Source organism: Lampris incognitus, chromosome 14 (assembly GCF_029633865.1).
Source record: "Lampris incognitus isolate fLamInc1 chromosome 14, fLamInc1.hap2, whole genome shotgun sequence".
NCBI classification, from domain to species: Eukaryota; Metazoa; Chordata; class Actinopteri; order Lampriformes; family Lampridae; genus Lampris; species Lampris incognitus.
Window position 1 is genome coordinate 48,020,002 of NC_079224.1, and position 27,388 is coordinate 48,047,389.

At 44.5% G+C, this 27,388-nt stretch overlaps 1 protein-coding gene across 6 annotated transcripts in view; it reads right to left on the bottom strand.

Annotated features, from left to right (window-relative positions):
- dlg1b (discs large MAGUK scaffold protein 1b) overlaps positions 1–27,388 on the bottom strand; it is a 189,056-nt gene that overhangs the window by 2,659 nt on the left and 159,009 nt on the right. For 2 of the 6 annotated variants that reach the window (XM_056293198.1, XM_056293196.1), the window contains 10 exons: positions 26,398–26,512; positions 26,016–26,192; positions 20,511–20,577; positions 16,334–16,367; positions 13,760–13,801; positions 8,071–8,121; positions 7,460–7,561; positions 6,051–6,223; positions 3,022–3,131; positions 2,340–2,431 (listed from right to left, as the gene is read on the bottom strand). In XM_056293198.1, coding sequence (XP_056149173.1) covers positions 2,340–2,431; positions 3,022–3,131; positions 6,051–6,223; positions 7,460–7,561; positions 8,071–8,121; positions 13,760–13,801; positions 16,334–16,367; positions 20,511–20,577; positions 26,016–26,192; positions 26,398–26,512 — 963 coding nt within the window. Of the gene's footprint in view, positions 1–2,339; positions 2,432–3,021; positions 3,132–6,050; positions 6,224–7,459; positions 7,562–8,070; positions 8,122–13,759; positions 13,802–16,333; positions 16,368–16,784; positions 16,885–20,510; positions 20,578–26,015; positions 26,193–26,397; positions 26,513–27,388 lie in introns of all 6 variants that reach the window. The other 4 variants (XM_056293194.1, XM_056293192.1, XM_056293195.1 and 1 more) reach the window with 2 other exon arrangements.

Genomic DNA, 27,388 nt, shown 5'->3' on the forward strand with positions numbered 1-27,388 from the left:
AGGACAGGATATAACTCTTATAGGACAGGATATAACTCATAGGACAGGATATAACTCTTATAGGACAGGATATAACTCATAGGATAGGATATAACTCTTATAGGACATAGTATAACTCTTAAAGGACAGGATATAACTCTCATAGGATAGGATGTAACTTTTACAGGATAGGCTACAACTCTTATAGGACAGGATAAAACTCTTATAGGATAGGATATAACTCTTATAGGATAGGATATAACTCTTATAGGATAGAATATAACTCTTATAGGACAGGCTATAACTCTTATAGGACAGGATATAACTCTTATAGGATAGGATATAACTCTTATAGGATAGGATATAACTCATAGGATAGGATATAACTCTTACAGGATAGGATATAACTCTTATAGGATAGGATGTAACTTATAGGATATAACTCTTATAGGATAGGATGTAACTCTTTTAGGACAGGATATAACTCTTATAGGATAGGATATAACTCTTATAGGATAGGATGTAACTCTTTTAGGACAGGATATAACTCTTATAGGATAGGATATAACTCTTATCGGACTGGATATAATTCTTATAGGATAGGATATAACTCTTATAGGATAGGATGTAACTCTTATAGGATAGGATGTAACTCTTATAGGACAGGATATAACTCTTACAGGATAGGATATAACTCTTATAGGATAGGATGTAACTCTTATAGGATAGGATATAACTCATATGATATAACTCTTATAGGCTTTGACATAATTCTTATAGGATATAACTCTTATAGGATAGGATATAACTCTTATAGCATAGGCTATAATTCTTATAGGACACGGTATAACTCTTATAGGATAGGACATAACTCTTACAGGATAGGATATAACTCTCATAGGATAGGAAGTAACTCTTATAGGACAGGCTATAACTCTTATAGGACAGGCTATAACTCTTATAGGACAGGATATAACTCTTATAGAACAGGCTATAACTCTTACAGGATAGGATATAACTCTCATAGGATAGGAAGTAACTCTTATAGGACAGGCTATAACTCTTATAGGACAGGCTATAACTCTTATAGGACAGGATATAACTCTTATAGGACAGGATATAACTCATAGGATAGGATATAACTCTTATAGGACATAGTATAACTCTTAAAGGACAGGATATAACTCTCATAGGATAGGATGTAACTTTTACAGGATAGGCTATAACTCTTATAGGACAGGATAAAACTCTTATAGGATAGGATATAACTCTTATAGGATAGAATATAACTCTTATAGGACAGGCTATAACTCTTATAGGACAGGATATAACTCTTATAGGATAGGATATAACTCTTATAGGATAGGATATAACTCATAGGATAGGATATAACTCTTACAGGATAGGATATAACTCTTATAGGATAGGATGTAACTTATAGGATATAACTCTTATAGGATAGGATGTAACTCTTTTAGGACAGGATATAACTCTTATAGGATAGGATATAACTCTTATAGGATAGGATGTAACTCTTTTAGGACAGGATATAACTCTTATAGGATAGGATATAACTCTTATAGGATAGGATGTAACTCTTATAGGACAGGATATAACTCTTATAGGACAGGATATAACTCTTATAGGATATGATATAACTCTTATAGGATAGGATATAACTCTTATAGGATAGGATATAACTTATAGGACAGGATATAACTCTTATAGGATATGATATAACTCTTATAGGACAGGAATATAACTCTTATCAGACTGGATATAATTCTTATAGGATAGGATATAACTCTTACAGGATAGGATATAACTCTTACAGGATAGGCTATAACTCTTATAGGATAGGATGTAACTTATAGGATATAACTCTTATAGGATATGATATAACTCTTATAGGACAGGAATATAACTCTTATCAGACTGGATATAATTCTTATAGGATAGGATATAACTCTTACAGGATAGGATAGAACTCTTATCGGACTGGATATAATTCTTATAGGATAGGATATAACTCTTACAGGATAGGATATAACTCTTACAGGATAGGATATAACTCTTATAGGATAGGATGTAACTTATAGGATATAACTCTTATAGGATAGGATATAACTCTTATAGGACAGGATATAACTCTTATAGGATAGGATATAACTCTTATCAGACTGGATATAATTCTTATCGGATAGGATATAACTCTTATAGGACAGGAATATAACTCATAGGATAGGATATAACTCTTGGTCACTGTTAGTTCTGGTGAAGATGTTATAGAAAGCGACTGACTTCAGGTGAACTTGGTAGAGGTTCAGTTTTAAGAGGTGCAGCAGGAGGCACTGTCTCACCTGTGAAATGCTCTGTGAACTCCTGCTCCAGTTTGACGGCTCTGTCCAATGTTTTCCTGCCCTGCTCCTCAGTCAGCCTTTTATTCATCTCCCTGCAGGACAAGCACGCAGCTCACAAAAAGCAGAGAACTACACTTTTCATGCTTACAGAAGATGGTACAGTAGATTCATTCAGCAATACACCTCTGGTTACTCACTGCAACCTATGGACCTATGGAGACTGATACGTATAGTCTATCTGTACATACAGTACTGCTGTCAGGGTATCACTATGTACTGTGGTACTATGCTAGCACTGTTAGAGGTACTGTTGTCTGTGTACCATGTGTACTAGTATGTACTCTGGTACTATGGTAGTATTGTTAGAGGTACTGTTGTCGGTGTACAATGTGTATCAGTATGTACTGTGGTACTATGTTAGTCTGTTAGAGGTACTGTTGTCTGTGTACCCTGTGTACTAGTATGTACTGTGGTACTATGTTAGTACTGTTAGAGGTACTGTTGTGTGTGTACCATATGTATCAGTATGTACTGTGGTACTATGTTAGTCTGTTAGAGGTACTGTTGTTTGTGTGCCATGTGTACTAGTATGTACTGTGGTACTATGGTAGTTGTCAGTACATCAAAATGACTTATTTCTTGTTCATTCATTTTGGTAATGAAGACATCGGTGGTCACTGACATGATATTCTCCACAGATTTGGGTTTGACGAAGATGGCGATTGGATGAAGCTGGGCCAGCTGGAGTCTCTTGATGGCGTTTCCAGAAACATCTAGGATACAGTGTTTCCCCTGAAGACACAAAGGGACAAACAAAGGAGACACATAATACACATCCATCCATTATCTGAACCGCTTATCCTGCTCTCAGGGTCGCAGGGATGCTGGAGCCTATCCCAGATCCCAGCAGTCATGGCGGCAGGCGACATCCCAGGGCCCACACACACACACACACACACACACACACACACACACACACACACACACACACACACACACACACACTCCCACCTAGGGACGATTTAGTACGGCCGATTCGGCTGACCTACATGTCTTTGGACTGTGGGAGGAAACCTATGCAGACACGGGGAGAATAAGAACTATTTTACATATAGTAAAAGGGTGTTTGTGGAAGCAGAAAAGGTTCTTCTATGGCATCACTCCATGTGCTAATTCTGAAGTAAAGACAATAATTCAACTAAAAACATTAAACTGTACACGCTGAAACATGACTGGAGCATCACGAACCTTCAAGAGTCAAAAATGCACCATCACACACTGGAACTGTGTCATTTTCCTTTCTTCTCGTTTAACAATGATATAATAATAATAATGACAACAATGATGAGGATGAGGATGATAATATAATAACGATAATGAAAATAATAATAATAATGATGATGACAATAATAATGATAATAATATAACAATAATAATGATGTTAATGATAATAATAATAATAGGATAAGCGGTTCAGATAATGGATGGGTGGATGGACAATAATAATAATAATAATATAATGATAATAATAATAATAATGATAACAATAACAATAATGATGATGATAATAATATCTACAATTATGACTACTTTTGGCTACTCCTGTTAGGGGGCGCCACAGCAGATCATCTGTTTCCATCTCTTCCTGTCCTCTGCATCTTCCTCTGTCACACCAGCCACCTGCATGTCCTCCCTCACCACATCCATAAACCTCCTCTTTGGCCTTCCTCTTCTCCTCTTCCCTGGCAGCTCCATATTCAGCATCCTTCTCCCAGTATACCCAGCATCTCTCCTCCACACATGTCCAAACCATCTCAATCTTGTCTCTCTTGCTTTGTCTCCAAACCGTCCAACCTGAGCGGTCCCTCTAATATAATCGTTCCTAATCCTCTCCTCCTTCATCACTCCCAATGAAAATCTTATCATCTTCATCTCTGCCACCTCCAGCTCCACCTCCTGTGTTTTCATCAGTGCCACTGTCTCCAAACCATATAACATAGCTGGTCTCACAACCATCTTGTGAACCTTCCCTTTAACTCTTGCTGGTACCCTTCTGTCACACATCACTCCTGACACTCTTCTCCACCCACTCCACCCTGTCTGCACTCTCTTCTTCACCTCTCTACTGCACTCCCCGTTACTTTGGACAGTTGACCCCAAGTATTTAAACTCATCCACCTTCATCACCTCCACTCCTTGCATCCTCACCATTCCACTGTCCTCTCTCTCATTCACACATAGGTATTCCATCTTGCTCCTACTGACTTTCATTCCTCTTCTCTCCAGTGCATACCTCCACCTCTCCAGGCTCTCCTCCACCTGCACCCTACTCTCGCTACAGATCACAATGTCATCCGCGAACATCATCGTCCATGGAGACTCCTGCCTGATCTCGTCCGTCAACCTGTCCATCACCATTGCAAACAAGAAAGGGCTCAGAGCCGATCCTTGATGTAATCCCACCTCCACCTTGAACCCATCTGTCATTCCAACCACACACCTCACCACTGTCACACTTCCCTCATATGTATCCTGCACCACTCCTACATACCTCTCTGCAACTCCCGACTTCCTCATACAATACCACACCTCCTCTCTCGGCACCCTGTCGTATGCTTTCTCTAAATCTACAAAGACACAGTGTACCTCCTTCTGGCCTTCTCTATACTTCTACATCAACATTCTCAAAGCAAACATCACATCTGTGGTGCTCTTTCATGGCATGAAACCATACTGCTGCTGCTGATCATCACCTCTCCTCCTCTTAACCTAGCTTCTATTACTCTCCCATATCTTCATGCTGTGGCTGATCAACTTTATACCTCTGTATAATGATGATAATAATGATAACAATAATAATAATAATGATAATGATATTAATGAAAATAATAATAATAATAGGATAAGCAGTTCAGATAATGGATGGATAGATGGATAATAATAATAATGATAATGATAACAATCATCAGAATACTTTATTCATCCACGAGGGGAAATGGTAATAATAATGATAATGATATAATAATGATAACGATGATGATAATAATACAATAATAATATGATGATAATAATAATGATGATGATAATAATGATAATAATAATAATGAAATTAATAATAATAGTAATAATGATAATATAATAATAATAACAATAATAATGATAATAAAATGTATTTGTATAGTAACTTTCATACAAACACATCCAGCTCACAGTTCTTTAGGATAAGGAAATTACATGCACCAAAACACTTCACATAAAATGAACATAAAAACAGGGATATAGTGCCATAGTCAATGTAAATACGATGGAAGATAAAACCCACTTAATAAAATATGATAAAATGAAGATGACAATAGAATACATAAAATGCATAAGATGGGGGAGAAATAATAAATATACTCATACATACACACTGCCTTGCTCAGACACATCACTTGAAACTGTTTATTTCCCAGTTAACTCATCTTTTATAAGAATCGCTGCGTTGTGGGGAATATTTTTGTAAATATTGTTCTTCATTCTGTCATAACCTGATTCTCATACACAGCATCAGCATCTCGCCCAGCTTTCAAGGTTTAACTCAGTATGAGGAGGGTGGTCCTTCTTTCAGACCCTTCACCCATCTCTCTTTCTGATGTTTTATTAGAGGAGACATGTCCACTAATTCCTGTCTGGTTTGGGGAGTGTTTGGCGGTTGTGTTTTTTTCCTACCTTCTCGGCAACCTCCCGTACAGACTGCACGCTGGTACCATACAGGTGGTTGTTGTACTGGCCCGCCTCGATGAACTTGTGGTCCTGGATGTCTTTCTCCATCTGTTCCCTGGACACCACAAAGTGGTAATCTCTGGCGTCCACTTCATAGTCCCGCTTGGGCCTGGTGGTATCTGAGGACAAAGAGAAGGGGCGTGGCTTCAGTGGGGGTGTGGCTTTAGATGGGCTTCTCTCTGGGGAACTTTAAACTGTGGAGTGACCCCCGCCCCACCTGTGTTGAGCTACCACAATCGAAACCCACCATTTACACTCCCTACTGGTGTTCTGTCATCGAAGTCATCTTTTCTGTTTTTTGGGATTTTCCCCCTTTTTCTCCCCGATTGCATCCAGCCAATTACCCCACTCTTCCGAGCTGTCCCGGTAGCTGCTCCACCCCCTCTGCCGATCCAGGGAGGGCTGCAGACTACCACATGTCTCCTCCGATACATGTGGAATCACCAGCCGCTTCTTTTCACCTGACAGTGAGGAGTTTCACTATTGGCAGTATGACAGGTAAAGGGAGAGAGCTCGCTAATATGACATGACATTCCAGTCATTTAGCCGACGCTTTTATCCAAAGCGACTTACAATAAGTGCATCATTTAACGTAGGAAATCAGGAGAACTACTAGTCATCAGAGGTCATAAGTGCATCTAAACAAGCATCTAAGAGCAAAACCAGTGCTAAAGTAAAAGCGCAAGAAAGAGTTTTTTTTTAATTTATAAATGAGTGAATACAATAAGTGCTAAGAACAAGTAACAGGGTGGTAGTTCTTGAAGAGGTGAGTGTTCAACCTGCGCTGAAAGATGGGTAGCGACTCTGCTGTCCTGACATCAGCGGGAGCAGCCAAAAGTAGCAGTAGTGAGGAGTTTCACCAGGGGTATGTAGTGTGTGGGAGGATCACGTTATCCCCCTTAGTTCCCCCTCCTCCTCCAACAGGCGCCCCGACCAACCAGAGGAGGTGCTAGTGCAGCGACCAGAACACGTACCCACATCCAGCTTCCCACTCACAGGCATGGCCAAATGTGCCTGTAGGGATGCCCAACTAAGCCGGAGTTAACACGGGGATTCGAACCGGCGATCCCCATGTTGGTAGGCAATGGAATAGACCGCCATGCTACCCAGACACCCTCAGCGTGGACTTATTCTATATTAACTATCTCTTTCATGAAAAGTTAAAAGTGAAGCCACTTTAGGGTCATGGTGTACCAGGGGCTCACTTTAGCAACTTTGCCCAGCGTACACCAGTTGTTTTTCCACTGTGTTGTTATTCTGAGGGGTTGGAGGTATTGAGTCACACCCACCAGAATGTTCTGCAGGTTATGAAAAGTGTGTTCATTCCCAGGTAGATCATGTGACTGTGTACTTACGAGGAACACAGGAGCCGAACTTATCAGGGAACTCAGAGATGAGGTCGTCATTTATCCGATCCTTCATGGGACCCAAGATGATGACGGGTCGAGTGTAGTTTACTAGCAAGGAGGAAAAAAACAGCAATGAGAAGTCACCATCCCTGTGTTGTGATGTCACTGTTAACTGGATGTGATGAAACTGACCCTGGTGATATGAAACCTATGTTAAATTTCTAAGGAGAAAAGTGGATGATGGTTTGAAATTATAGTCTAAAGGTTTTGCAGGTCCTGTAAATCAAACAGGTCTGATGTCATGGAAGAGGAGTGAGAACTGGCATGTCATTGGACAAATCCAGTGGGATTCTCCCATCACAGATTTCTGGTTAAGATGGTCCCATCACACTTCCATAAGGCTCAGCTGGTCACTCTGGTGCCAATCTGTTTATATCGGTCTCAATTTGTCTGTACTCATCTATATTTCTTTACTTGGCTCTACCTACCTATACCTGTCTATACCTGCTCACAATACTCTCAGGCTTACATTTGGCCTGATATGTGTAAATTCAGAAGAAGGTGAGGTCTAAAATAAAATAAAGTGAGTTGAGATGAAACGAGGTTTAGAAACTCACCTTCCTGCTGGGTGACGGGCTCATAGGACAGCACATACTCCTCCTGACCACCTGCAACACATGACAACAGCTCAGCCAATCAGATGGTTGCAGCCTCTGCTCAGAAATACTGCTTTAGGGGTGGGGGTGGGGGGTAGATGATGTAGTGAGGGATGAAGGTTTGAGAGCACGAGAGGAGAAGATCTAGTTTGTGGAAGATGCTCACTAAAGGTTGATAAACATTTTCTGGTTTAAAACTATTTTTGTACACTTGCATCCACACCCTAACCCACAATTAACTGCTAAAGCACACACACACACACACACACACACACACACACACACACACACACACACACACACACACACACACACACACACAGATCTGGATCTGCAGGACCTACAGTCATCAGAACCATGTGTTCCCTAAAACACATTCAACAGGACAGTGCAGGTGAAAGAGTACAGGTGTTTCAACAGGAGAGTACAGGTGAAAAGAGTGCAGGTGAAAGAGTGCAGGTGAAAGTGTACAGGTGAAAGAGTGCAGGTGAAAAGTGTGCAGGTGAAAGTGTGCAGGTGAAAGAGTGCAGGTGAAAAGTGTGCAGGTGAAAGTGTACAGGTGAAAGTGTGCAGGTGAAAAGAGTGCAGGTGAAAAGTGTGCAGGTGAAAGAGTGCAGGTGAAAGAGTGTAGGTGAAAGTGTGCAGGTGAAAAGAGTGCAGGTGAAAGTGTGCAGGTGAGAGGCTGATCTCTGATTTAAATCACTTCTGTTCTGAGACAGATGGAGAGGAGAGAGTAAAGAGTTTTTAAGGAGGGGTTTCAGTTCTAAGATAAATGGGACATGAATTGTAAAAGTCACCAGATCTCAGTGTCAGGAAGACGTCCTGGTTTGGACACTCAGATTTGGTTATTTATGACTGTCCCGTCTAAGTCTAGTTGTCGGGCAAGTATGAAGTACGTCAGAATTCACACCACACGGAGTTAAAATGGGTTGCACCACTCCTAGAAGTTATTGCGAAGAACCTGCAGTGACTATAAAACGCATTAATCCCCTTGAATGTTTTTATGTTTTGTTGTTTTACAACATTGAATCATACTGGATTTAATTTGGTGTTTTTGACACTAATCAACGGAAAAAAGACTCAAGTCCAAGCCGCTTGTATCCGCGATCTCACCCTTTCGGTCACTACCCAAAGCTCATGACCATAGGTGAGGGTTGGAAGGAAGACTGACTGGTAAATTGAGAGCTTTGTCTTCCGGCTCAGCTCCCTCTTCACCACAACGGTCCGGTACAACGTCCACATTACTGCTGATGCTGCACCAATCCACCTGTCAATCTCCCGCTCCATCCTACCCTCACTCCTGAATAAGACCCCGAGATACTTGAGCTCCTCCACTTGAGGCAACAACTCATCCCCAACCCTTGGGGAGCAATCCACCATTTTCCGGTAGAGGACCATGGCCTCAGACCTGGAGGTGCTGACTCTCATCCCGACCATTTCACTCTCAGCTGCAAACCGCCCCAGTGCAGGCTGGAGGTCACGTTCTGATGAAGCCAACAAAACCACTTCATCTGAGAAGAGCAGAGATGCAGTCCTGAGGTTCCCAAAACGGACACACTCCTCACCTTGGCTGCACCTTGAGGTCCTGTCCATGAATATCTCAAACAGCATCGGAGACAAGGGACAACCTTGGCGGAGTCTGACACCTGCCAAAACGTGTTTGAGTTTGTGCTGAGAATGCGGACACAGCTCTCATTTTGGTTATACAAGGACCGGATGGCTTGTATCAACTGCCCAACCCCATACTCCCGCAGTACCCCCCCACAGAGTGCCCCGGGGTACACGGTCGTAAGCCTTCTTCAAGTCCACAAAATCCAGGTCAACGTCCAGGAGATCACCTGTGTGCAGTCAGTTGTTTCAAGTGATTGCCGTATAAATACACCTGTATCAGGAAGGTCCAATTACTGGTGCATCAGTATCCTGGCAAAAACTACTCCATGAAGACAAAAGAACACTCCAAACATCCATTATCCAAACTGCTTTCCTGCTCAGGGTCGTGGGGATGCTAGAGCCTATCCCAGCAGTCATTGGGCAGCAGGTGGGGAGACACCCTGTACAGGCCGCCAGTCCATCACAGGGCCCACACACACACACATTCACACCTAGGGACAATTTAGTACGGCCAATTCACCTGACCTACATGTCTCTGGACTGTGGGAAGAAACCGGAGCACCCGGAGGAAACCCACACAGACATGGGGAGAACATGCAAAGTCCACACAGAGGACGGCCCCCAATGTTGGATTACTCTGGGGCTTGAATCCAGGACCTTCTCACTGTGAGGCAACCGCGCTAACCACTTCTTCACTGTGCCACACTCCAAACAATGCCACAAAATCGCTATTGAAAACCATAAGTCAGGGGATGGATACAAGAAAATGTCCAAGTCACTGAGTATCCCTTACAGTACAGTTAAGTCAATTATTAATGAATGGAAAGAACATGGCATAGCTGTAAATCTGCCTAGAGCAGGCTGTCCTCAAAAACTGAGTGACCATGCAAGAAGGGGACCAGTGAGGGAGGCCATCAACAGACCTATGACTCCTCTGAAGGAGTTACAAGCTTCAGTGGCTGAGATGGGAGAGACCGTGTTTACAACAACTGTTGCCTCGGTTTTTCATCAGTCACAAATTTATGGGAGGGTGGCAAAGAGAAAGCCATTGTTGAAAAAAAAACCTCACGTGAAATCTCGGCTCGAGTTTGCCCAAAGGCACGCAGGAGACTGAAGTCAGCTGAGAGAAGGTTCTTTGACCTGATGAGACCAAAATTGAGCTTTTTGGCCATTGGACTAGACGCTATGTTTGGAGATTAAGCACATCCTCACAAACACACCATCCTCACTGTGGAGCATGATGGGGGCAGCATCATGCTCCGGGGATGCTTCTCTGCAGCAGGCCCTGGAAGGCTTGTGAAGGTAGAGGGTAAAATGAATGCAGCAAAATACAGGGAAATCCAAATCCTGGGGGGAAAACTGATGCAGTCTGCAAGACACCTGCAACTCGGGAGAAGATTTGTCTTTCAGAAAAACAATAACCCCAAGCATACAGACAAAGCTGCACACAAATGGTTTAAAAACAATAATGTATATGTCCTGGAGTGGCCGAGTCAGAGTCCAGATCTCAATCCACTTGAGAATTTGTGGCTGGACTTGAAAAATGCTGTTCAGTCATAATCATCCTGCAACCTGACAGAGCTTGGGCAGTTTAGCGAAGAAGAATAGGGGGAAATAGCAGTATCCAGATGTGCAAAGCTCATAGAGACCTATCCACATAGACTCAAGGCTTTAATTGCTGCCAAAGGTGCATCTACTAAATACTGACTTGAAGGGGGTGAGTGCTTATGTAATGATTAATTTTGTGTTTAATATCCATCAATTCATTATCCAAACCGCTTATCCTGGTCTCAGGGTCGCGGGCATGCTGGAGCCTATCCCAGCAGGCATTGGGTGGCAGGCGGGGAGACACCCTGGACAGGCCGCCAGGCCATCAAAGGGCATATTACAATTATTGTGTTTAATAATTGTAATAAATCTGGACTAATTTGTAGAAAGCATTTCAGTTGACCATTGTCAAAAAAGCCAAATTAAAACCACTGCGATTCATTGTTGTAAAACAATAAAACAAAAACTTCTAAGGGGGTGAATACTTTTTATAGGCACCATAGTTACTAAATTCTTACACATAGACACTAGGAGGTGTAGTTAGCTAACAGAACAGTAACGTTTTATCAGAACAGCAGCAATAATACCAACAGACCAAGCAAACTACAATAAACAACAATGACCGACGTGGACTGTTTGCAGCCATTATTAGAAAATGGAGGAAATATTAATCTCTGTAATAACAACTATCCAATTTCAGTTACAAAAAATAAGTCCAAACTTCTCGATTTCAACATTGTTATGTATTTGGAACATGTTGTTGCAACACAGCACACAAAATAAGACCCCTCCCTACCTTCCTTTCCCCTCCCAAACCCGTCCCTACAACCTCCAGCCTGTCAGTCAGCAGGGCCCAGCCTCGTGTGTTTCCTGCAGGAAGCACACGCCACATCCTGATCTAGAAGTTGCTGCAGCCAGGTTACTTACTGTACCGGGCTTGGGGAAAAGGGGGAAAATGGGTAGAAAAATAGTATATAAAAATGAAAGAACCCTTTTCGGCTCGCCATTGCCCTGACTGTATTGGACTTGAACCGGCTGTGGGTTTAGGGGCGGGGTAACATAGTCTCGCTCTCCCTCTCTTTCCCTCTAACGTATACTCTCTCACCCAGATGTGCACCTGTAACGAGCGGTAAACTAGAAGGGATTGGTCGAAAGGCTCATAAGGAACCTTATCAATATTTATTTTGATTCACAACACGACCCACTCTCAAGGTACCGAAATGTGGCACCGATTGATCTAATGTGAATAGGTAGAAGAGAGAAGAGAAGGAAAGCCACTTTATTAGGTCATTGTATTCTTACAACGAATTGTATTCCTACTGCATACTGTATTCCTAACCCATCCTGTTGTATAGGAGCGGTGGGCGGCTGCAGCACCCAGGGACCAACTCCAGTTCTTCTTTCCACTGCCTTGCTCATGGGCACAGGCAGGAGTATTAAACCTAACATGCGTGTCTTTTTGATGGTGGGAGGAAACCGGGGAACCCGGAGGAAACCCACGCAGACACGGGAGAACATGCAAACTCCACACAGAAAGGACCTGGGACGGCCTGGGGTTCGAACCCAGGACCTCCTTACTGTGAGGCAACAGTGCTGACCACTGGGCCACCGTGCCATGCATAGATACTCGGTAGTACCAACGTAATTCAGTTGGTACCCTTAAAAGCATCAAGTTCAGTACCCAACGCTACACTGACTCCACTTACACATCTGCCAAGAACCTTGTTATATATTCTGTCATTGTTTTAATGGCTAAAGAACCAAGTAACCGCTGGCTTAAATGACTCCTTATTGTGCCAGAGAGCTCCTGGTAGTCATATAAGGTCATAGGGAAGACTCCTAAAAAAGATGTTGAGGCCCTGCCGGTCAGACGGTTAACAGATTTTGGATAAAAGAACAGATAAAAGTGTTAAATGTAGACCATCAATCCAATGTCTTTATTGATTCCTGTCTGGAATCGCACGCACACGCACACGCACACGCACACGCACACACACACACACACACACACACACACACACCTGATCTATTTAGGCTTCCATGCAACACTGGCAGGACAAAATGCAAACGGCACAGAGACGGTCAGTTGCTAGCAGACAGAGGTATGTTGTGTTCACATGTTGATGTGTGTTTGTGTATTTGTAAATGGCGTGAGAGTTGTCATGTGTGTATGTTTGTGTATTCATGCATGTATTCCTGTGGGTGTGGGTTTTGCCAGAGGGTTAAACAGGGTCATGCTGTTATTGGCCGGCCAGCATCTTGCAGTCCCAACACAGCTTGCTAGGGAGTTAGCACTTAGCACGTAGCGGTAGCAAGTTTGTAAGAGCTCAACCAGGTGTTGTGCGTCAGACAGAGCCAGCGGTGTTCCCGGCCACGTAGCTGCGTGTTAGAAACCAGACCAGGCCAGACATCCCCACATTCACACACTTTCTCGGATGCATAGCCCAGCCACATGATTGGTTAGTGTCAGCGACGTAACAGGGGGACTTACGGTAGCTACTCTCACTATCGCTGGCATTAGATGTCACATGTTCTGGAATCACAAAGAAAGGACATACTGGGTGAGCTGGGAGACATTTTCCCCCATAATGCCTTGCAAACAGCTGAGACCAAAAAGAGGGCTGGGGTGTTGAGGTTAAACTGTAGAACAAAGGTCACAGTGGAAGTTAGATTTTAACAAAACACTACATTCAAGAATTCATCGTCATTTCACTTAACAATAAGATTTTTAATGACTCCACTTGAGACCGGAGAGTTACTGTCTCCTCCCGAGCTCATGAGACATCACACTTTATCACCAGTTACCTTCCAGCCAGGAGACTGTCTGTACAGCATCATACTGACCTGCACAAAAACATTCAGCCGTCTATTGTTCCCTGTAGGCTAACTCTCTTTTCACTCTCATCAGAGAGATCAGAGGTCAGTGACAGAGGAGCCCTGCTGAAGCTAGTTGGGATTTTAGTGTTTTGTTAAAAGATAATTTAAGAAGGCTTTTAGTATTAATAGAAATGAAACAAATATTTATTAATAAAGACTTGTTCTGCACCTGTAGCTACACCTTTGAGTCTGAGGTTCTGAGGTTCTATGGTTTCTCAGGGCTAAGCTAGCCATAGCTTTAGTAGCCATAGCTTTACTTGTCATAGCTTTACTAGCCATAGCTTTACTAGTCATGGCTTTACTAGCCATAGCTGTACTAACCATAGCTTTACTAGTCATAGCTACACTAGCCATAGCTGTACTAGCCATTGCTTTACTTGTCATAGCTGCAATAGCCATAGCTTTATTAGCCATAGCTTTACTAGTCATAGCTACACTAGCCATAGCTGTACTAGCCATAGCTGTACTAGTCATAGCTGCAATAGCCATAGCTTTATTAGCCATAGCTTTACTAGTCATAGCTGCAATAGCCATAGCTTTATTAGCCATAGCTTTACTAGTCATAGCTGCACTAGCCATAGCTGTACTAGCCATAGCTTTACTAGTCATAGCTGCACTAGCCATAGCTTTACTTAAGCTGTTAGCATGCACTATGTCCTCAAACCCCGCCTCACTCAATTTAATCTTAATAGATAAATATTCAGTCTAACAAACATACCCAGAACACAATTTCCCAGAACATGATGGGAAATGATCAATGAATTTCAGTGTTAATAATCATTGATTAAAAACTGATCAATGATTTTACGCATTATATCAAACAGAGCACTCAGACCTCTCCATCGTCTTTGTCTGCAGGTTGAAGTGACCTTGGTTTCCTCTTCACCATGGCATGTGTGTGTGTGTGTGTGTGTGTGTGTGTGTGTGTGCGATGGACAGTTTATCATGTGTTCATGTTGTTTACGGCTTCCTCTCTATGGAGACGTGGGATGGGGTGATCAGGCAGGATGGAGTGAGGAAATGAAGAGATGGTCGAAGGGGAGGGTGTGTGTGTGTGTGTGTGGGGGGGTCTTAAGGCTTTTTTAAGGCTTTTAGACACCAAGTGTGTTTTCTTAGTCTGATAGATGGAAAACACATGTTACACCTGGTTTTGAGTATATATAACCTGGTTTTGAAAAATAAAGATTTTTTTTTTGTACTTGGCCAATTACGCTATTTTCCAAGCTGTTCCGGTTGCTGCTCCAGCCCCCCTGCCGATCCGGGGAGGGCTGCAGACTACCACATGCCTCCTCCAACACATGTGGAGTCACCGGCCGCTTCTTTTTACCTGACAGTGAGAAGTTTCACCAGGGGGATGTAGTGCGGGGGAGGACCACATGATTCCTCCTAGTTCTCCCTCCCCCCTGAACAGGCACCCCGACTGACCAGAGGAGGCGCTAGTGCAGGGATCAGGACACCTACACACAATCCGGCTTCCCACCCACAGACATGGCCAATTGTGTCTGTAGGGATACACGAATCTCTCTGATATTTGCTCTAACGCTAGCCAGCTTGATGCACACTGCTCTTTCACTGGTCAACCTAGAGCGAGCAGCGGTGGTGGGTGGGGCCTGAGGCCTGTGATATTTGCATATTCATAGATCCTGACTTTCTCAATGAGGGAGAAAGAGTAGATGTGCATCCGGCCCCTTTTCAGAGTTTTTTTTTACTTTTTATGTGGGAAAACCATATAATCAATAAATGAACCATCTCGGAGTATTTTTAAAACGTGCCTGGAGGGGAACTTTAACTACCAGCGGGAGTCTCAACAGAGACTGTGTGACTGAACATACCACCAAGACTTCACACACTGATGTCACATCTCAGCACAGAAACATATGGATACAAATAGGATTTTATAAGCTAACTATGCTATTTTTCATGACCTCAATTATATTTCCATGACCTAAGATTAATCTTATCCTTTTTCCAGGTGTTTTCCAAGACTGGAAAACTCAACTATGAATTTCAGGTTTTCAAAGATGCACGGGAACCCTGTTGTTGAAGGTAAAGCATAAATCCTGAAAGGAGAAACATGTCATACAAGGCCTTTTGTGTCCAGCACACACATCTTTTTCTGTTATTTCCACGACCAGGGGGCGCTGTTTGGAGGGGATAAGAAGAGATTGCGGGGTGGAGGGGCACTTACTGTGTCCTTTGGAAAGCATGTCATCAGTGTTGTCCTGAGGAGGAGGTCCAGCCAAACAGAAGAAAACAACCACAACAGGAACACAACGTTACTGGAGTTACAGCGACACAGTGAGAGGGCAGGGGGCGCCGCGAGTGCCACACAACCGGCACACGTCAACAGGGCGGACATTTCGGTTCAAAGACGAGCAAGATTAAAAAATTTTTTTATAAAACTTCTCTTACAGTGGACCAATCCAATGTGGATGTCATGCTGTCATTGCAGAGCCAAAGCGGTTTCTGATTGGTCCCTGAAACTGCCGAGTCTTGTGGGAGTTGTGGTGATAAGAGATTTCGCCCGGCCCTATTACCGTGAAAACCGGAGTGTCCGTGGGGTGTCGGCCACGCTGACCTCTCCTCCTGTCGCTGCCAATGATCTTTTAGACACACCGCCCCCCGCCCCGGCTACTTACGGTCAACATCACTGGTTTCCTGTTCACTGGCGTCCTTGCTCTTGTAGAAAGGAAACTTTCGGGAAAAGAGGTTCTTTTTACGCTTGTCATTGACTGACTGCTGAGGAGGAAGAGAGGGAGGGGGAGGAGGAGGAGGGAGAGGGGGGGGGTTGTCTGATGTCGGTATGAAAAGAATGAGTGCGTGAGTCTGTTGATGTCTGGCTGAGAAAGACTGACTGGACACGACTCGGCTTTACCCCAGAAAAACACAAAAACAATCTGATCACACACACAAAGAAACTTTGACTTGAATCTCAGCAGAAATGAGAAATGTAACCGTGACTTCATATACTATCTTTACTATGTAAAACTGGGTGTGTCATTTAACTAATAATAATCTTCATTATCCCTAACGCTAACTCCTGATTAGCCAGAGTCTTTATCCCTAACGCTAACTCCTGATTAGCCAGAGTCTTTATCCCTAATGCTAACTTCTGATCAGCCAGACTCATTATCCCTAATGCTAACTCCTGATCAGCCAGACTCATTATCCCTAATGCTAACTCCTGATTAACCAGTCATTATCCCTAATGCTAACTCCTGATCAGCCAGACTCATTATCCCTAATGCTAACTCCTGATTAACCAGTCATTATCCCTAATGCTAACTCCTGATCAGCCAGACTCATTATCCCTAATGCTAACTCCTGATTAACCAGTCATTATCCCTAATGTTAACTCCTGATTAACCAGAATCTTTATCCCTAATGCTAACTCCTGATCAGCCAGACTCATTATCCCTAATGCTAACTCCTGATTAACCAGAATCTTTATCCCTAATGCTAACTCCTGATTAGCCAGTCTTTATCCCTAATGCTAACTCCTGATTAGCCAGTCTTTATCCCTAATGCTAACTCCTGATTAGCCAGTCTTTATCCCTAATGTGAACTCCTGATTAGCCAGTCTTTATCCCTAATGCTAACTCCTGATTAGCCAGTCTTTATCCCTAATGCTAACTCCTGATTAGCCAGAGTCTTTATCCCTAATGCTAACTCCTGATTAGCCACAGTCATTATCCCTAATGCTAACTCCTGATTAGCCACAGTCATTATCCCTAATGCTAACTCCTGATAGCCAGAATCAGAGACAAAACTCTGTCCTTTTTAAATTCTGAACCATTTGACTTCGTGACTTTTATCCAAAGCACTTTACTGATCCTTACGCCATCTCGCTATGGGCGATTCCATTCTATAAAATCATTCTATAGAATCACTGTGGACAAATCCACCATCCAGACTCTGATCAGCCTATGGAGGGAAAACGACAGGATTCTCACTCTTTTTAAGAAATCATCTTCCAGGACTTTTCCAGGACATTTTCCATGACTTTATCTTGGATATCCATGTCAGGAGTTGCTGACAGAAGATCATATTATTCAGTTTTAACTATCAGTGGAAGTCTCAACAGTCTTTAAATGGACTACTGCCCAAACCTCACACACTGATGTCACATCTCAACACACACATATGGAGACAAATCTTACATCTGAGCTCAAACTTACGCTCAACATATGCCATCTCAGTGGGTTAAAATACGATTCTACAATCTACTTTCCAAATTTTCCATGACCTAAATAATATCTTCAGGATGTCTGATCAATTTTCAACATTTCCCATGACTGCAAAATGAGTCAACAAAATTTTCAGGTTTTCCAGGACTTGTGGGAACTCCAGACAAGTAAATCCAGGAAGAGGATTGCTATCCTGAAGTTTTTTAAGTCTCTTGGCTCTCCGTACTGGTGATTATAACATGTCAGTAAATCAGACATTTGAGGTGGTGAGCGACTTCCTGTGTGAGCAGCAGTGAAGAGGTCAGGGTTGTGGTTACAGAGACTGAGCCTAGCCACAGCCAAAGACAGTTTGAGAGGTCAGAAGTCATAGAGGGAGGTAAACTGAGGAGTAGCAGGAGCTGCAGGGTCTGTTTAACATTTACATGCAAAGAAATGGAAGATGAACAGATTGCAAAAAGCTAAGACAAGCCAAGGGGGCATCTGGGTAGTGTGGCGGGCTATTCTGTTGCCTACCAACACGGGGATCTCCGGTTCGAATCCCCGTGTTGCCTCCAGCTTGGTCGGGCATACCAAGCCTATGACCAATGTAACGAATTCCGGGGGGGGGGGCAGCCTGAGAACTGCTGCAGCCGGGGATACGAACCCAGGTCTCCCGCACCACGGGCGACCACGCTAAACAGTCAACTAAAGGGTACGACACTTTAGTCCTAAATTGTGTCCTACAGACACAATCGGCCGTGTCTGTGGGTGGGAAGCCGGATGTGGGCATGTGTCCTGGTCGCTGCACTAGTGCCTCTTCTGGTCGGTCGAGGTGCCTGTTCGGGGGGGAGGGGGAATAGCGTGATCCTCCCACCCGCTACATCCCCCTGGTGAAACTCCTCACTGTCAGGTGAAAAGAAGCGGCTGGTGATTCCACATGTATCGGAGGAGACATGTGGTAGTCTGCAGCCCTCCCCGGAATGGCAGAGGGGGTGGAGCAGCAACCGGGACGGCTCGGAAGAGTGGGGTAATTACAATTGGGGGGGAAAGGGGGGGGGAGCTAAGAGAAGCCATTCAAACGTCCGATGTTACACACTTTATTTTAGTACCCTTTAACATCAGACACTAATACAAAACACTACAACGCCACCATGGCAGCCCTCTCTTACATAGGGGGGGTCCATTATTAATGCAGCCACAACATCTGGCAGTGTTGACACCACCCTTTCTATCATTAAGCTACACAAGGCCACCAAATAATGTCCTGACTTTTGAATCACATCAACCTCAACTCTGGGTGGAGTAATGTGACGCGGGCCAGAAGATCACTTCCTGATGAAATGTGAGAAAAAAAAACACGTGACTGGTTAAAATTCACTGACTATTTAAATGCTACCAGGAGAGAAAGACTCCATCACATGACATCACCAGCTGCAGCCAGGTGTGTTAGGATCGACAGGACAGCGGGTTGAGGAGGGTGAGTGGGGGGAGGGAGGGAGACAAGGAGCATTGGGAGATGGCGGACTGAGGATGAGGAGGTGTATAGAGGGAGGTGGCAGGGCAGGAGCACACAGTCAGACGTCAATGGCAAGCGTTTCTCTCCTTTGGGGTAGGAGGAGGGGGGGTTCAGTCATGCATGTTTTCCCCCCACCAGGCTATGTTAGAGGGCGGGTGGCGCGAAACGTTTCCGACACGCGTGTTAAAAGGAATACACTGTTTGGAGCTTGGGCACTGGCGGGGGGGGGGGGGGGCTGTAGTTTTGGTGCGGGACTTTGGACAAGTCATGAAGAAGAAAGATAATGGCTAATGTGGGGCAGCGGCAGTCAAAAGATCATTAGCATGCGGTTAACCTGCTAGCTAGATGCTACGCTTCACATTAGTCAGTCAAACTGATTAGTAGGTGTAATTAATTAAAGGTAGTAGCAGGATCAAACTCCGGGAACAGTGAACCAGAGGCTACAAGTCTGTAATAACAGACCAGCTGAGAACTGAGGACTCTGCATGCAAAGTAAACGGCTGTGCGGCTCTTAAAACTGTTCAAAATACATGTAAACTGTGCCAAAACAGAAAGAGTGTCGTTCAAGCACCGAGTCTACCACTGCAATACACAAAGTATTACTACTACTGCTTTGTTTACTACTACCACTACTACTTCGACTAGGACTACCACGCGTAGTGATGCGGGTGCAGGTCACTCACCCCTCGATCCCGAGACTTGGAGTTGAACTTGACTGTTTTTAATCTCGCTCTCTCCTTCTTCTCCACTCTGCGGTGCGACAACAGGTAAAACGTCAGTAGAGATGTCAGTAGAGATGTCAGCAGAGATGTCAGTAGAGATGTCAGTAGAGATGTCAGTAGAGATGTCAGCAGAGATGTCAGCAGAGATGTCAGTAGAGATGTCAGTAGTGATGTCAGTAGAGATGTAGGCAGAGATGTCAGCAGAGATGTCAGCAGAGATGTCAGTAGAGATGTCAGTAGAGATGTCAGCAGAGATGTCAGCAGAGATGTCAGTAGAGATGTCAGTAGAGATGTCAGTAGAGATGTCAGCAGAGATGTCAGTAGAGATGTCAGTAGAGATGTAGGCAGAGATGTCAGTAGAGATGTCAGTAGAGATGTCAGTAGTGATGTCAGTAGAGATGTAGGCAGAGATGTCAGCAGAGATGTCAGTAGTGATGTCAGTAGAGATGTAGGCAGAGATGTCAGCAGAGATGTCAGTAGAGATGTCAGTAGAGATGTCAGTAGAGATGTCAGTAGAGATGTCAGTAGAGATGTCAGTGGAGATGTCAGTAGAGATGTCAGTAGAGATTTCAGCAGAGATGTCAGTAGAGATGTCAGTAGAGATGTCAGTAGAGATGTCAGTAGAGATGTCAGTAGAGATGTAGGCAGAGATGTCAGTAGAGATGTCAGTAGAGATGTCAGTAGAGATGTCAGTAGAGATGTCAGTAGAGATGTAGGCAGAGATGTCAGTAGAGATGTCAGTAAAGAGATGTCAGTAGAGATGTCAGTGGAGATGTCAGTAGAGATGTCAGCAGAGATGTCAGTAGAGATGTCAGTAGAGATGTCAGTAGAGATGTCAGTAGAGATGTCAGCAGAGATGTCAGCAGAGATGTCAGTAGAGATGTCAGTAGAGATGTCAGCAGAGATGTCAGTAGAGATGTCAGTAGAGATGTCAGCAGAGATGTCAGTAGAGATGTCAGTAGAGATGTCAGTAGAGATGTCAGTAGTGATGTCAGCAGAGATGTCAGTAGAGATGTCAGTAGAGATGTCAGTAGAGATGTCAGCAGAGATGTCAGTAGAGATGTCAGCAGAGATGTCAGTAGAGATGTCAGTAGAGATGTCAGCAGAGATGTCAGTAGAGATGTCAGTAGAGATGTCAGTAGAGATGTCAGCAGAGATGTCAGCAGAGATGTCAGTAGAGATGTCAGTAGAGATGTCAGCAGAGATGTCAGTAGAGATGTCAGCAGAGATGTCAGTAGAGATGTCAGTAGAGATGTCAGTAGAGATGTAGGCAGAGATGTCAGTAGAGATGTCAGTAAAGAGATGTCAGTAGAGATGTCAGTGGAGATGTCAGTAGAGATGTCAGCAGAGATGTCAGTAGAGATGTCAGTAGAGATGTCAGTAGAGATGTCAGTAGAGATGTCAGCAGAGATGTCAGCAGAGATGTCAGTAGAGATGTCAGTAGAGATGTCAGCAGAGATGTCAGTAGAGATGTCAGTAGAGATGTCAGTAGAGATGTCAGTAGTGATGTCAGTAGAGATGTCAGTAGAGATGTCAGTAGTGATGTCAGTAGAGATGTCAGCAGAGATGTCAGTAGAGATGTCAGTAGAGATGTCAGTAGAGATGTCAGTAGTGATGTCAGCAGAGATGTCAGTAGAGATGTCAGTAGAGATGTCAGTAGAGATGTCAGCAGAGATGTCAGTAGAGATGTCAGTAGAGATGTCAGCAGAGATGTCAGCAGAGATGTCAGTAGAGATGTCAGTAGAGATGTCAGTAGAGAGGTCAGTAGAGATGTCAGTAGAGATGTCAGCAGAGATGTCAGCAGAGATGTCAGTAGTGATGTCAGCAGAGAGGTCAGTAGAGAGGTCAGTAGAGATGTCAGTAGACATGTCAGTAGAGATGTCAGTAGAGATGTCAGTAGAGATGTCAGCAGAGATGTCAGTAGAGATGTCAGTAGAGATGTCAGTAGAGATGTCAGTAGAGATGTCAGTAGAGATGTCAGTAGAGATGTCAGTAGTGATGTCAGCAGAGATGTCAGCAGAGATGTCAGTAGAGATGTCAGTAGAGATGTCAGTAGAGATGTCAGTAGTGATGTCAGCAGAGATGTCAGTAGAGATGTCAGTAGTGATGTCAGCAGAGATGTCAGTAGAGATGTCAGTAGAGATGTCAGTAGAGATGTCAGTAGAGATGTCAGCAGAGATGTCAGCAGAGATGTCAGTAGAGATGTCAGTAGAGATGTCAGTAGAGATGTCAGTAGTGATGTCAGCAGAGATGTCAGTAGAGATGTCAGTAGAGATGTCAGTAGAGATGTCAGCAGAGATGTCAGTAGAGATGTCAGTAGAGATGTCAGCAGAGATGTCAGCAGAGATGTCAGCAGAGATGTCAGTAGAGATGTCAGTAGAGATGTCAGTAGAGAGGTCAGTAGAGATGTCAGTAGAGATGTCAGCAGAGATGTCAGTAGTGATGTCAGCAGAGATGTCAGTAGAGAGGTCAGTAGAGATGTCAGTAGACATGTCAGTAGAGATGTCAGTAGAGATGTCAGTAGAGAGGTCAGCAGAGATGTCAGCAGAGATGTCAGCAGAGATGTCAGCAGAGATGTCAGTAGAGATGTCAGTAGTGATGTCAGCAGAGATGTCAGTAGAGAGGTCAGTAGAGATGTCAGTAGAGATGTCAGCAGAGATGTCAGTAGAGATGTCAGTAGAGATGTCAGCAGAGATGTCAGCAGAGATGTCAGTAGAGATGTCAGTAGAGATGTCAGCAGAGATGTCAGTAGAGATGTAGGCAGAGATGTCAGTAGAGAGGTCAGTAGAGATGTCAGTAGAGATGTCAGCAGAGATGTCAGTAGAGATGTCAGCAGAGATGTCAGTAGAGATGTCAGTAGAGATGTCAGTAGAGATGTAGGCAGAGATGTCAGTAGAGATGTCAGTAAAGAGATGTCAGTAGAGATGTCAGTGGAGATGTCAGTAGAGATGTCAGCAGAGATGTCAGTAGAGATGTCAGTAGAGATGTCAGTAGAGATGTCAGTAGAGATGTCAGCAGAGATGTCAGCAGAGATGTCAGTAGAGATGTCAGTAGAGATGTCAGCAGAGATGTCAGCAGAGATGTCAGTAGAGATGTCAGTAGAGATGTCAGCAGAGATGTCAGTAGAGATGTCAGTAGAGATGTCAGTAGTGATGTCAGCAGAGATGTCAGTAGAGATGTCAGTAGAGATGTCAGTAGAGATGTCAGCAGAGATGTCAGTAGAGATGTCAGTAGAGATGTCAGCAGAGATGTCAGCAGAGATGTCAGTAGAGATGTCAGTAGAGATGTCAGTAGAGAGGTCAGTAGAGATGTCAGTAGAGATGTCAGCAGAGATGTCAGCAGAGATGTCAGTAGTGATGTCAGCAGAGAGGTCAGTAGAGAGGTCAGTAGAGATGTCAGTAGACATGTCAGTAGAGATGTCAGTAGAGATGTCAGTAGAGATGTCAGCAGAGATGTCAGTAGAGATGTCAGTAGAGATGTCAGTAGAGATGTCAGTAGAGATGTCAGTAGAGATGTCAGCAGAGATGTCAGTAGAGATGTCAGTAGAGATGTCAGCAGAGATGTCAGCAGAGATGTCAGTAGAGATGTCAGTAGAGATGTCAGTAGAGATGTCAGTAGTGATGTCAGCAGAGATGTCAGTAGAGATGTCAGTAGAGATGTCAGTAGAGATGTCAGCAGAGATGTCAGTAGAGATGTCAGTAGAGATGTCAGCAGAGATGTCAGCAGAGATGTCAGCAGAGATGTCAGTAGAGATGTCAGTAGAGATGTCAGTAGAGAGGTCAGTAGAGATGTCAGTAGAGATGTCAGCAGAGATGTCAGTAGTGATGTCAGCAGAGATGTCAGTAGAGAGGTCAGTAGAGATGTCAGTAGACATGTCAGTAGAGATGTCAGTAGAGATGTCAGTAGAGAGGTCAGCAGAGATGTCAGCAGAGATGTCAGCAGAGATGTCAGCAGAGATGTCAGTAGAGATGTCAGTAGTGATGTCAGCAGAGATGTCAGTAGAGAGGTCAGTAGAGATGTCAGTAGAGATGTCAGCAGAGATGTCAGTAGAGATGTCAGTAGAGATGTCAGCAGAGATGTCAGCAGAGATGTCAGTAGAGATGTCAGTAGAGATGTCAGCAGAGATGTCAGTAGAGATGTCAGTAGAGATGTCAGCAGAGATGTCAGTAGAGATGTCAGCAGAGATGTCAGTAGAGATGTCAGCAGATGTCAGTAGAGATGTCAGCAGAGATGTCAGCAGAGATGTCAGCTGGGCCGCGGCAAATAACGTATGTCATCACAGCTTCTCGTTCCAAAAAACACCAGCGATCCATCTATCTATCAATCTACTTATCAATATCTATCCATCCATATCTCTAATCAATTCATCAATCTTTCTCCAATCAATCAATCAATCAATCATCAATCAATTGGTGTGGATATAGATATATATTCTATCAGTGTGATTGTGTGACTATCTGGCCGTGTCTGTGGGTTGGAAGCCAGATGTGGGTATGTGTCATGGTCGCTGCACTAGCACCTCCTCTGGTCGGTCGGGGCGCCTGTTCAGGTAGGAGGGGGAACTGGGGGGGATACCATGATCCTCCCACGCACTACGTCCCCCTGGTGAAACTCCTCATTGTCAGGTGAAAAGAAGCGGCTGGGGACTCCACATGTATGGGAGGAGGCATGTGGTAGTCTGGAGCCCCCCCCCCCGCCCGGATCAGCAGAGGGGGTGGAGCAGCAACCGGGACGGCTCGGAAGAGTGGGGTAATTGGCCAAGAACAATTGGGGAGGAAAAGGCCCCCCCCCCCCAAAAACAGGTTTGCATCCACCATTAAAGAAACGCAGGCTTCCATGTGCCAATAATCCAGCAAGTCAAGCCATGTTTTCATGACGTAAAACTCAGCTTTTGGTAGAAATGGATTCGAGTCTCGGATAAAATCACCATGACTGATAGTTAATTTTTCTGGGGGGGGGATTTACCCCCTTTTTCTCCCCAATTGCCCTTTGTCGATCACCCCACTCTTCTGAGCCGTCCCGGTCTCTGCTCCACCCCCTCTGCCGATCCGGGGAGGGCTGCAGACTACCACATGCCTCCTCCCATACATGTGGAGTCACCAGCCGCTTCTTTTCACCTGACAGTGAGGAGTTTCACCAGGGGGACGTAGCGTGTGGGAGGATCACGCTATTCCCCCCAGTTCCCCCTCCCCCCTGAACAGGCACTGAGGCGCTAGTGCAGCGACCAGGAAACATACCCACATCCGGCTTCCCACCCACAGACACAGCCAGTTGTGTCTTCAGGGACGCCCGACCAAGCCGGAGGTAACACGGGGATTCGAACCGGTGATCCCCGTGTTGGTAGGCAGCGGAATAGACCGCCACGCCACCCGGACGCCCCGTTAAAGTGTATTTGTGTGTATAAATCTGCGTGTGTGTGTGTTAATGAGTGTACATATGTGTGTGTGTGTGTGTGTGTGTCCTCACCGTCGCTTGCTTGGGATAACTCCCACCTCCTCCAGCTCTCCGTCGGCAGTGAGCTGTCTAGCCTGCCACCACTCATCGTCGGACGCGTTTACCACATGCAGGATGTCCCCAAATTTAAAGTTTAGCCCTTGGCTGGGCAACCCGGAGTCCTTGGTCTTATCGTAGTCAAAGAGAGCTCTGCAGGACGGTAGGAGACACAGCTCAGAGTGGACCGTCTCTCACCACTGCCAGTGACTGAACATTAAAAGCTAAGCAGAGGTTAAAGCCCTCGTATTAAAATGCACGCATTCAACACCCTGTAACGGGCTTCAGACACACGACATGTGGTGAAGGGGGAATGGCAGGCTCATGAAGTTTAACCAAGTGGCTGACGGTGTTTTACCTGACATATAGAGATCTCTTCTGGCTGGTTCTGAGTGATCCAGATCCAGAGCTGATGCTGCTGTTCATCATTTGCTCCCTAAGGTCGTGGATCTTGGCCTCAAAGCGACTGTACTCTGAAAGGTCAAAGGTCAGGAACATTTTCAAAAATAAAACTCAAGTGGACCTCACAGAACATGCCAAAATTAACCAATTAGGATGAACTCATCAAGGTTAAAGGTCACGACCATGACCTTTACATTATTTTGGTAAGTGCCGAGGTTGGAGAAAGTGAGTTGTGCCCAAAACAGTCAGAAGTTCAAATCCCCGAATCCATCTGGGAGATAAAAGGGAGGGGGGGAGGACTGTAAATACTAAACCCTCATTCAACATCAACAATGAGCCTTTGAGCAAGACTCCACCTTCCAGCTTCCATCCCAGTGGTTAGCGCTGTCGTCTCACAGCAAGTAGGTTCTGGGTTCGAACCTCAGGGTTCTCTAACCTTGGGGGTCATCCCAGGTCCTTTCTGTGTGGAGTTTGCATGTTCTCCCCGTGTCTGCGGTGGGTTTTCTCCGGGTGCTCCGGTTTCCCCCACCATCACAAGAAACAAGCATGTCAGGGTTTATACTCCTGTCTGTGCCCCTGAGCAAGGCAATGGGAAAGAACTGGAGTTGGTCCGTGGGCGCAGCATGAAGGCGGCAGCCCACTGCTCCTAGCTACACGGATCACAGCTAGGATGGGTTAATTTTCCCCAAGGGATTAATAAAGGAAACTTAAATTACATTCTCAAATGAGATTCTCACTGACCAACAGTAGAAGACTGTGGTTGTACTGTTCAGCTCCCAGTTAACCAATGGTAGAAGAATGTGGTTGTACTGGTCAGCTCCCAGTTAACCAATGGTAGAAGAATGTGGTTGTACTGGTCAGCTCCCAGTTAATCAATGTTAGAAGACTGTGGTTGTACTGGTCAGCTCCCAGTTAACCAATGGTAGAAGACTGTGGTTATACTGGTC